The sequence below is a fragment of the Acomys minous genome (genome assembly GCF_964271855.1).
Source record: "Acomys minous genome assembly, chromosome: 16".
Classification (NCBI taxonomy): Eukaryota; Metazoa; Chordata; class Mammalia; order Rodentia; family Muridae; genus Acomys; species Acomys minous.
The window spans coordinates 97,078,926-97,090,862 of NC_140498.1; the positions used below are offsets into that span (position 1 = coordinate 97,078,926).

An 11,937-nucleotide genomic window follows, 5' to 3' on the forward strand; every position below is an offset into this window, starting at 1 on the left:
GTGGAGGCGCACGGTGACATCTGCCCCCTCAAGGAGTGCCCAAGCTATAATGGTGTGTGAACTTTGAGATGCAAGGGTGCCATCTATCAGTCAGTAGTGATCGCCAACCAGGAGGGGGGCTGTGGCAGGGGCCGCCCCACAACAAGCAACTCCCCGAAGGAATGGGACCTGGCCCAGGCCTCCAAGGAGCTGGTTACCCACACAAAGCACGGGGTCTTCTGGGAGAGGAAAGGGATTCTCTGTGTTCTTTTCTTGCCTTTGAAGTAGGGGTACACCAAGATCAAGCCACAGAAAGATGACTGGTGGGAAGGTGGCCTCTGTAAAGGTCGGCTTGTAGCATTACAAAACATTCACTCGCCAGGCGTGGTGGCACACGCCTTTAACCCGAGCACTCAGGAGGCAGAGGCAGGCGGATCGCTGTGAGTTCGAGGCCAGCCTGGTCTACAAAGTGAGTCCAGGACAGCCAAGACTACACAAGAGAAACCCTGTCTCAAAATAAATAAATAAATAAATAAATAAATTCACTCAGGACATGGGAGTTGCGCAGGCTCAACTGCGGCCAGCCAGAGGACCTTGGCGGGAATGGAGATATTCTTAGTCCAGGATTTAACTGAGCAGAGGAGAAGAGTGCAAGCGCATGAGTTAGTAGCAAAGGTTCCCTGTGGGAGATTTCAGCCTGAGATGCCCTCTGCACCGTGAGCGTGCAGGTGCCCGAGCGAGGCTGGTTCTGAGTGTCTCTCCAGTGAAGAAGCCCTGCAGCACGGAGAGAACCTGGCACCCCAGGAAGGTTCAGGAACACCCATAAACCCCCACAGAACTTCCCAAGAGGGTGTGAAGTCAGCTGCAGCTGCTTATTGTCTGCACACCATACAGAGCGACAGAGTGCAAGGCTGGGTGCGTCTGAGGCATCTCACAGACAAGGTGGGCTGAGGCCTGGTCTCCACGGCTCGCCTTCCCTCCTGGTCATACCAGCCCAAGATCTAGACTCCTGCAACTCCACAGACCCGGAGACCCATCTCCTGCTCGCCTGTGGCTCTGCTAAGAGCAAGGTTAGCATGTTCTCCACCCACATGGCTGGGGTACTCCAGTGTCCTCACAGGAGATGCGGAGGGCACAAACAAGGCAAATGGTGGGTACCTCTTACCTCCTGAGGCATGCCTGCAGAGGTGAGGGGACAGGTCTGAGCAGCCTCAGACACACGGGAAGGCAGTATGGAAAGAGAAGGGAGGGGTGACACAGAAGGCCCAGTGAAGAAGGATGCAGACGCTCACCTGCCTGGTGGCCTCACAGTTGGGCCTGTGCCTGCCCTCCATGGCAGAACGGAAGGCTCTGGGAGGTCTCGGGTCTCCTGGGGTTGTAGCTGATAGGTCTGCCCAGGGAGTACCTAGCATCTCCTCTCCAGCACTGCTCCTCAAGGCTGTACCACACCAACTTGTGCTATCTGCTCCTGCACTGGACCAAATGCCTGCTGAGAGCCAGGTGCCTACGCACAAACGCTGAGGCTGGTAAACGCAAGTGACACAGGGCCGCCACACATGCTGACACTGTATCTGGAACAGAGCACCAAGATAGGAGCCCCAAGCACCCTTGGAACATCTGATTGGACAGTGGGCCTCTCCTGGGCACTGAGTGCTGCAAAAGCGAGGCCTTGTCTCTAAAACAGAAAGGCCCAAGTTCTAAAGGACAGAACATGCCAGAGCCACGACCTGGACATAGAACAGCAAACCCTGACGGAGCACTTACACACGCGGGTTTTCTCTATCTTTTCCTTTACCAGTAATTTTTACAAACGGAGGTTCCTCAGTTTACTACTGAACTCCCAGTAAGGACAAGAAACAGCCTCAGAAGCCACATGTCACGACCTGACTGGTGCAGGCCCATCTCACCTGGACCCTTTCTTCTTTTTTACAGAGCATGGCTGCTGAAAATCACCAGAGAAGTGTTCTGTACTGTTTCAAGCACAGTGACACCGGGGAAACAACCATTCAAGCACACACGTGGCATTTTGTGATCAAATTTATTTTTGCTTCAATTTCACTTACTTTGTTTTACTGTAATTTACACAAGAGACTGCCAAGTAAACTGGGTATTTTACACGCCCCACACATCCCCTCAGTCTCCACAGTTGATAGAAAAACATTAAGAGTCCACACGGGGTCTCATTTCCCTGTGTGCCCCAGCTCCCCATGCGACCACAGCTGTCCGTGAGTTCGTTCCAATGGGGAGAGACTGGGCTCTCCAGTGCCCAGGGTTGGCAACAGCCCGTCTAGTGAAGACTTTTCCACCAATGTGACCAAACCCGTCTCCTAGCAGTGCCCAGAAACTAGACAGCAGCCTTTATCTTGACTGAGAGGACACATGGAGCCCAGGGTTTGTTGCTGAGGAGAACAGGACATTGCAGTGCGGTAGGGATCTCTGCCATGGCTCCCGGGGACACAGGGCACGGGAGGAGGGGCCTGGAGGGAGACTGCCAGCAGGGGGGCTACTGATGGGCGCTGACTGCCAGCAGGGGGGCTACTGATGGGCGCTGGCTGCCAGCAGGGGGGCTACTGATGGGCGCTGACTGACTGTGGGGTGGGGCGTTCTGGGCGGATGGAGGTTGAAGGACAGTGTGCGACCTGAAGGGTTCAACAGTGTGATTCTAGTCAGGCTTCCAGGACTGACAAGAGGAAAACAGCATCAGACAGAACTCTGATAAAACATAAAATAAAAAAATCTTACCTAGCTATTGTTCCTTCTTTTTAAAAAAAAAAAAAAAAGGAAGAAAGAGGAGGAGGAGGGCGGCAGTGGCGGAGGAAGCAGTGTTGGCAGCGACGCTCAGGGTCTTGCTGGGCTTCAGGATGGTGACAGCCCTGTGCCATAGCCAACTGTTCCCAGCTCACCGTCAACACTTGCCCTGGCTTGGCCTGCAACAGGAGCAGAGCTCCATGTGACCGCTCTCCAGCCCTGTGAGCAGACAGCAGCACAGACCCTCTGCATAGTCTCCACAAAGTCATCTCAGAAACAAAACTCCACACAAGTGCTCTGCGCAACCTGCAATACCGTTGAGGTTAATTCCTTTATCGATAGCCTTGTCTGCTTAACCAGAGTCTGAATATTGTCTAGTGTTTACTATAAATCACAAACCGTCATCACTGTTTTTTGCTAGATTTGATGTAGAAAAATACTTGAAATTCAAAATACAAAAATCCAATAAAAAGTGGCAATTTTAAAAAAGGATTTCCCCAACCCTCGGGCAACCAGTAAAGAGCTTTAATTTTACTCCTTGACAGATATTGTGGATTTGGCTGGATGACAGTGGCCATTCAGAAATAAATAGTTATAAATACATCCAGAGTTTACATTCCAGGTTCACTGGTGTATCTAGAATTTGAAGGAATCATTCTGTAGGAGAGTCAGTTGCTGATGGGATGAAGTAAGTGTGTGTGTGGTGACTTGAGAAACAGAAACATAACCAAAGGCTGCACACTGGTCCGCACCTGGCCTTCGTGACGCACGCCAGCTAGCACCACATGGCACACGTGGCACACATGGCAGTCCATTTGTCCATCAAGGGCATCATGTTGATGATTCTTAAAATCTGTTCCAGGTATATATATTGAAAATATTTTCTTTAGTATTTTTGCTGAGTATAGGTGCAGTACTTTGGAGAAATTGTACTGATCCCATCTATGTTTGCATGTACATATATACACTCACGTGTGTATCTAGGCCTGTAGCCATATGTGCTTTACATATAGCTACAGACACACACACACAAATGCACACACTTGTATCTATGTATGTGTGTGCGAATGTGTGTGTGTGTGTACATGCGTGTGAGTCATCACAGGCACACGCTGGAAACGTCAACACTGAGAGACACTGGTCACATCTTCACTCGTCACTGGCTGCACTTGTTCCTCTCACTTGGCCTTGACTCCGTAGCTGTAAGAAAGTAAAGAAGTGCACAGCAAGTCAGTGTGCCACATCTCTCCTGAGGCACTCAGCACTCAAACACTTCCGTAGAAAATGTTCCCCAGCTACTGTACCCTAAAACTTTGTTCTGTTTAGAAAGATTCTGGCCATGCTAAAAGCAAAATATTTTGTTTCATCACAGGGAAAAGTAAATCTAAAGCAGGAACAAATCATAGAAAGTTAGTACTCAATCAAAGTGACAATAACTGGAAAACACTTATTTAAAAAAAAAAAAAAGAAACAAGAACCGGAACTCTAGGGCACTTTGGGGGACTCTCAGGGGAAGGCAGCTCCATCAAGGGAGCAGCAGGGAGGCCCAGGAGCGTGTGGGCACACTCTCCCATGGACATCTCTGCACGGGACAGCAGGGCACCACTGCTCTTACTCTCTGCCTAGGCCTGTGGGGCGGCCCTGGGTGCTCGCTCTCTGCTCCATCTATGGAAATGTCACAAGGGCACATAGGCTGTGACAGGGAACACCACAGAAAAACGTTAGGCTTACACAGTCAACTACAGCGGTAGGCCTGATGGTGTGGCGGGATCCTGGATGTCCTTGTGAACGATACACGGCTCCGCTGAGAAGCAGGCCCACTAACTGGCTGGCTTTCAAAAGGTCAGCCAGCTTCCAGGACAGTGTCAGTAAATAAACAACTACACTGACAGTGGGACGGAGACTGTTACATTCAACCCGGCCCACAGAGCGGTCCAGTGAAATGCGCATGCTCAGTTTCTGCAACCAACATCTATTCCGTGAGTTCTCATTGGAATCCCGCCAACACTGTAAGAGCCTGTGCTCAGCAGCTAACTCCCCATCAGCAAAGGCTTTTCCGCCTTCTTTACCCAGGTCTTCACTTACACAGTTTGATATGTCTCTGACCTACAGGGGACTCATCTAGGCATCAGCAGCCGACGTGCCTCGGACGGAACCCTTCTTACGCATCTAAATGTAAAATAAAATCATGAGCTGCTAAAATGATTCTGCATAGGGGTTAGTAAGCAAGTGGAGAAAAAATGTCTAGCAACATTTATGTAGAGACTTCCTGCTTCTCATGTATCCCCAAAGGAAGGAGTTCTGAGGCCTTCAATTGGTCCCGACTTCAACAAACTTGTGGTAGGATTTCCTTCAACAGCCCGGAAAGATAACTGCACTTGCACCTCAGCAAAGGCATCCAGTCTGGCAGCCAATTATCAGGGATACATTTGCAAGGGAAGTGTCAATATACTTTGAAAAAAATGCTTGGGGTGTGGGGTGTGGGTGTGGGGTGTGGGGGGCTGGTCCACCTCTCACTGTCTCTGGATCGGACAGGAAGCTGTGAGGTGCTGTGAAGGTACTAAGAGAAACTATCAAAGGAAGAGACACAGAGAAACAGCACGAGGCAAAAAGAACCAGCAGAAGATTAGGCATTTCTAACAGCTACAGAGAAAAAACAAAAAACAAAAACAAACCTCAAAGGAGAAAACCAGCAACACACAGAAAACAAACAACACTCACTGTATCTAAACAGCGTGGCCCCTCCAGCCAAAGGTCTGCTTAGTCCTTGTCTCCCTGCTGGCTAACCCACACAGCTCTGCAAGCTGTAGGCCACACACACGCAAACACGCACATGCACGTATGTGCACAACCTTTCTATGCCCAGCTCAAGGCGCTAAACATTCTCAAGTCTAAAAGACATTTGAGAAAAATAAAGTCAATTCCTAAAATATCTGTAAATTAAGAACATTCCAGTGTATGAAATTCCTTGACTAGACTGAGGAGAAATTCCCGCAGAACTGCAGCCTCTTCAGGGGAAGGTGCTTCTGGCCTGGTGCTATAAGCCACAGACTCTTGCTGCCCAACCCAATCACTGGCTCCATTAGCATCAGCAGGAATCAAACACCCCGAGACCTCACAAGGAGGAGCTGATGTGAGGACGGTATGCTGAGCCCTGCACCGCCGCGACCCCAGCAGAGTACAGCAGTTCGTAAGGATTTCCTTCAGTGCTCCTTCCAAATGGCCGACCTTCTTGTCTACTGCTGCAGGGAAGCAAGAGTCAACCCCTCCAGGCCAGGGGCTCTTGTGCTGTGTCCAGACAGCAGCAGCTGAGGGTTTCAGAAGACCCCGGCCCCTCCGCCCAGGGCATCAGGGCGTAGAGGCCGAGCTCATCACCTGGTCACCACTCACTAGTCTTCCGCCACTGACACCTAGGGCAAAGGTTCTTTCCAAGGAGGTCAGGGTTTCTGCCCCCCCAAGTTCTGGGAGACACTGGCCGCAGGCAGCTAGCTGTGCTGCAGCATAAGCAGCTGTTGCAGAGCTGATGGCAGAACAGGCGAGTGCTCAGGAAGGAGGGCAGGGCAGCGCTCGTGTGGGGAGGTGTGGGAAGGAAGACCTGTGCTTGCCTGCTTACACCCCCACAGCTGCTGAGAGCAGAGGGAGACATTTCACCCCTGCCATCCCATCATGCCACTGTCCTACCTCGAGTCTGAGCCTCTGTCAGAGAGAGCGGCTTTAACACTGTCTCCGAATGAAAGTACATTCCAAACTCAGCGAAGCTAAAGTCATCTGGAGCAAAAGCCATTCAGAGTTGAGTCTATAGTGTACCTCAACTATAAGGCAGGCTAACGTATTCCACTGCCCTACAGAGAGTGCACACTACGCTCCCTGCTGAAGACCTGGATGGAGCTAATTAGAACCAGGTCTGCTCCAATCACCCAAGTAACCAACTGCAGACACAAATTCTGCACTGCGCCACAGCAGAGACAGCATTCCTTCTATGCCAGAGCCTGACTTCCTGCCACTCCCCATGACCACATGGGGCTCTAGTCTCACACAGGCCATCAGATACCACACCTGCAGGGCTTGCAGAGCCAGGCCCTGTTGGCAGGACTCAGGATGACTGTTTATAAGCCCTGAGGGTCCTGGTCATGCCATGGATTCACTCCCCCACTTTGAGAATAAACTGCCAATTGCAAACAAGAACGGCCGGGGGTGGGGGTGGGGTGGGGGTGAGGGGTGGAGACGCACAACTATACCCTGGCCCCCTGCCAAGTCCCACTGGAATTTACCAAGGAAGAGGAGCTCACTGCTAGGGACAGGAGAGGACTCAGCACACAGCTGAGCTAAAGACTGATGCCTGAGGTATGGCACAAAGCACCTGGACATTTTTATAAGGACACGCTCCAGGCTAATGGAGCCCCAGCTGCCTTCAAGAGGGTGGTGAGGGTGGCCGGTGTTAGCGTTCAATAACAACGAGCATGGCCCCGCCCACCTCCAAGCACTGGCTAAGCATGTGCACATCTAGAAACAGGAAACAGGGCTGCCGCAACAGGGCTTACTGTTTCTAGCTCTTTCTGAGTCTCGTCTTCCATTCTCCTAATGTCTTCCATCGTCAGGTCAATCCACTTGTCGATCCAACAAAAGAGCTGGCGATGTAAGTTTGTAAATATCCGTTTTTCTTGCTTTTAAAACAAAGTTGCAAAAAACATACAATTAGTGACACATTAACTTTATATGTCCCAAGCGGCCCATAAAATGAGCATGTACTTAGTTTGAGAACACCACTTTCCACAAAAGCAGAAACTGGGCCAAGTGCGATAACATATTCCTTTGACCCCAGCAAGGCCAGCCTGGTCTATATAGTGAGCTCTGGAACAGCCAGAGCTATGTAGAGAGACTTTGTCTCAAAAAAATCAAAAGTATATTTTAAAAAATTTTGTTTGTTTTTCAAGACAAGGTTTCTCTGTGAATCCCTGGAACTTGTTCCTAGTCCAGGGACCCACCTGCCTCTGCCTCCCGAGTGCTGGCATTGAAGGTGTGTGCTACCACACCCAGCTAAGGTTACCATCTTTACATCAACAGAAGCCTAACTCCACCGTCTTATCACTTTATACACAGAGAGGACAGACAGACAGCTCAGCAGGTCACAACACTGGCCTCCGGTGATGATGACCTTTAGCTCAGCCTCTGGATCTGTGTGCTGATGAACAGAGCCAACTCCCAAAGACAGACATGGGCTCCCCACACCAACCAGGGAGTGGATATATCACACACAAGAAATAAACAGAATTTAAAGTTATTTTCAAAATTCCCCATGAAAACGAATCTTTGCTGGCAAAAAGATTAGTGGTCTGACAAAAGCCATAAGCACACGGCACGCGTGACTGGACCCCACATGCTCCTGCTGGGCTCCATATACTGACACTGTTCTCAATGCTAAAGGTTAAAGGTCAACGAGATTCCTCTACAATAAGACTACACCCCTGTAGTCTCTACCTCTGTATCAAAAGACACCCTGAACTTGAGGAAAGCAGCCAGTGCTTAGAGATACAACCATAAAAGCATTAGGTACTGTGCAGTGATTCTTCTGTGTTCTATGTTACTGCACATACGCATTGTACAGACACACTGGCTTTAAATACCCAACTCTCCCAAAAAGAGAGCAAAGTACATGCAACACTTTGGGGACAATTTTCAACTTCATGTTTACACACGTGACTCTTCTTTATCTACACGAGGCTGTCAATCTACCGACTATGACAACAAGAGGAGAGCTTACTCATGGGCAGCGGTAAGGAGTTTATGGGGTGCACTCATGGGCAGTGGTGAGTTTACAGAGCTCGCTCATGGGCCAAGGGTTTCAGTAGTTTAAAAGCAGGGAGGTGTCTGATTTGCAACAGCGCCGTGGCAATCCAGTGGGGAACAGGGACGTCTTTTCTATCCCCTAAAATTTCTTTTTAAGCGTACGCATACATGTCTGTGGCCCTCTCGCTGGCAGTACCCGTGGAGGCCAGGAAAGGGTGTGGATCCCTGCATCTGGTGTTACAAATGGTTGTAAGCCATCACATGGATGCTAGGAATCAAACCCGGGTTCTCGGGAAAGGTAGCCAGTGCTCTTAACAACTGAGTTGCCTCTCCAGCCCCTAGAGACGTCTCTGTAACGATGACGGGAGTGAAAGTCCTATGGACAGGGTGAACATGGGGCACTGGCACATCTCCCTGCGTTGACCTCTGCGAATCTAACTGTTTACGTTGTCTTCATTCTTTAAGAAGGAACCAGGCCTGGGACCCTTGGATCAGGTCTCCTGCTCAGGGTCTACCTACTCCTGGCAAGACCTCCACAGAAGACACTCCCGACAGACAACATGAGTGCCAGAGGGAAGTGGTCAGCACCACGTCTCCATAGGGACGGGCTTTGTACATGAGCTGGAAAAGCCATAGGAAAACTCACTGAACAAGAAAAAGCCCCATGTTTCTCCTACGAAAGTCCCTAAGGGCTGGAGAGATGGCTCAGCGAGGTGAAGAGCACGGGCTGCTCTTCAGGAGGACCGAGGTTTAGTTCACAGCAGTCATGCGACGGCTCTCAAGTGTTTGTGTAACTCCAGTCCTTGGCTCCCACGTGCACCTGGTGCACAGATATACATGCAGGAAAAACACTCATACTCAGAAGATGAAATCTTAAAAAAAAAAAAGAAAGAAAGAAAGAAAGAGAGAGAGAGAAAGAAAGAAAGAAAGAAAGAAAAACTCAAATAAAATCTTTCATATGTGCGTTTATGTTTTCAAAGGCTCATAGAGACATGTGAGAATGGTGAGTTCCACATCATAAAGGAGAAAATGTAGTCTATGCCCGTCTTCTGGCAGCCATCTTCTCTCAACTCTCTCCTCGCTCATGAAGTGCCGCCCTTGAGCACACTCACCTTCTGAATGAAGTTCTCCACTTTGCTCTGCAGCCCCCACCACTTGAACTTGATGGTCACCAGCTTGTAGGCACACATCTTAGCACAGTCAGGGCTGTCCGCCAGCTCCTTCTAGATGGGGATGGAAACATTTGGACTTCAGTGTTTAGGCTCTGACCACAACTGACTGCTCTATCACAACACCATGGACACACAAGGAAAGCCAGCTTCATGTGTTTAATTAAAAAACTGGGAATCATTTGAACAGAAGAACAGCACTCCTCTCCCGCCACACACCGACGAGATGCTTTCCAGCTGTGAGGCTAGCTGGGGCCACTGGAGTTCTCAGGCAGCGAGCCCAAGGTAAGCTACGTTCTCTAACTCCCAGCCTGCATCTGCTCTCGAGCTCCACCATCTTCTGTATCTTCAGGTATTTTCCGGTGGAGCAGCACAGCTCATGATGCTCATGCACACTGCCAACAGGGTGGCCTGTGCATACAGCTTCCATTTCCCGAGTATCAGATGTGGGTATCCACTCAAATGATGCAGATGGAAAATGAGGATGTTGTGAGCAACATGTAACTGCATGTTGGGGAACTCAGCTGCACCCCCACTGAAATGCGAGAGCCCCAGCTGGGCTTCCCGACGGTTAACACACACTCATTGGCACCACTTATACATTTCCCTGTGTTATGTGTTGTCAGGCACACAAAATTGGCTCAGAGAACACATGTGTGCTTTCAATGACAAAACAACATTGCTGCCCTTGGGGGGAGCCAATCATCTGCAGTGCTCTGCAGCACACACCGATGCTATCAGACACGGGGTCACAAGCTATGTCAAGTCAAGTCTGGTCACCTGTCTTCAACAAGCAGAAAAAGGAGGTTTACTCATTGTGGTCACACTGGGAAGAGGGACAAAGACAGGCAGCAAACCCCCAAGTCCACCTTTGGAGTCCTACAATGAGATGGAGTTTAAATAGGGGGCCACGGCTATGTGCACGCCCACTGCGGACCCATCGTCGTCTGGCTTCAGCCGCATCCTGTAAGGTGGAGACAAACCGACAGAGCTGTGTGGACTCTCCTTCTGGAAGACGAGTCCCCCTCTGACAGGCACTTTCTCCTTCTCTTAGTACGCTGTGAATCCAGCGTGTCAACAATCTGAGTCAACATCTATCTCCATTTCTACCAGGTCAGCTAGAGTGACAACGCCTCCCTCTCCCTGACTGCAGACCCAGCTCTAGGCTGGGCACCTGGCATGGATGAGGCCAGCCAGCTTCTCGGAAGGCCCAGTTCCTCAGTGAGCACGAGGACAGTGTGGCTCCTACTGTGCAGAACCCTTACTGGCCCTGACCTCACTCCTCTGTGTGGGTCGAGAAGGGCTACACTATTAATCACTCCATGTTCCACTGAGGTGGCCCGGGGCTGAGCAAGCTCAGCTCCAACGCTACAGACGTTAACCCAGATGTGCCCTTTACATTCAATGGCTTGTGAAGCTCCTGTCCACACAGCACTCAGGCTAGAGTGCGTCTATAGCTCGGCCCCCTCGCCCCTCCAGCTCTGACAGCCCTAAGCACCTTCCATCTGGGACAAAGTGTAACTACAAGCAGAAAACAACTTCATTCTGACCCTAAGAGCCCCATAAACCTTGTTCTCCACAGAACCTTACTTAGCTGGGAGACCCAGCCCTTCAGAAGTCTCCCAAAAGCAAGGGGAGCCCAGTCCTAACTAGAGGAGGGGCAAAGGCAGCATGTACGGGCGCCCTCCACAGGCTGGTGCCAAGCACACAGCACAGCCACTCACCTGGGCCAGGCTATTTCCCACATGCTCCCAGCAATGCTGGTAAACTGCTTAAGCCAGTTAACACAGCAACTTGTAGAATTTGCACTGGGCTATAAGAAATTATTTTAGGGGGGTCTGCTCAAACTACTGCACCAACCAAGGACAATACAAGCAGTAAACATCGAACCCCTACTCTGCTCTAGCACATGGACGGGACATTCTCCACAGTTGTGTAGAAAGCGGGGACTGACTCTGACATGAACTCTGGTGCTCCATATGTGACCACCACCCCTTGGTGGGGAGGCCTGGTGGCACTCAGAGAAAGAATAAGCAGGCTACCAAGATGAGACTTGATAGCCTATGACCATATGGTGGGGGAGGAGGTCCCCTTCAGTCACAGACCTAGCAGAGGGGAATAGGGTGAAAGTGGAAGGGACGGAGGAACGGGTGGCTACAAGTGATAGGATAACAATTGAGATGTAATCTGAATAAATAAATAAATTAAATAAAAAAAATAAAAAATGTTTAAAAGAAAAAAGAAAAAAATTATT

At 50.1% G+C, this 11,937-nt stretch overlaps 1 protein-coding gene across 1 annotated transcript in view; it reads right to left on the bottom strand.

The window, feature by feature from the left end:
* Positions 1–2,003: 2,003 nt before the first annotated feature.
* PITPNB (phosphatidylinositol transfer protein beta) overlaps positions 2,004–11,937 on the bottom strand; it is a 49,363-nt gene continuing 39,429 nt past the window's right edge. Inside the window, exons 9-11 of the mRNA XM_084763240.1 lie at positions 9,627–9,737; positions 7,269–7,391; positions 2,004–3,927 (exon numbers count right to left, since the gene is read on the bottom strand). Of these exons, the coding sequence (XP_084619366.1) occupies positions 3,877–3,927; positions 7,269–7,391; positions 9,627–9,737 (285 nt within the window). The 3' untranslated portion in view covers positions 2,004–3,876. The remainder of the gene's footprint in view (positions 3,928–7,268; positions 7,392–9,626; positions 9,738–11,937) is intronic.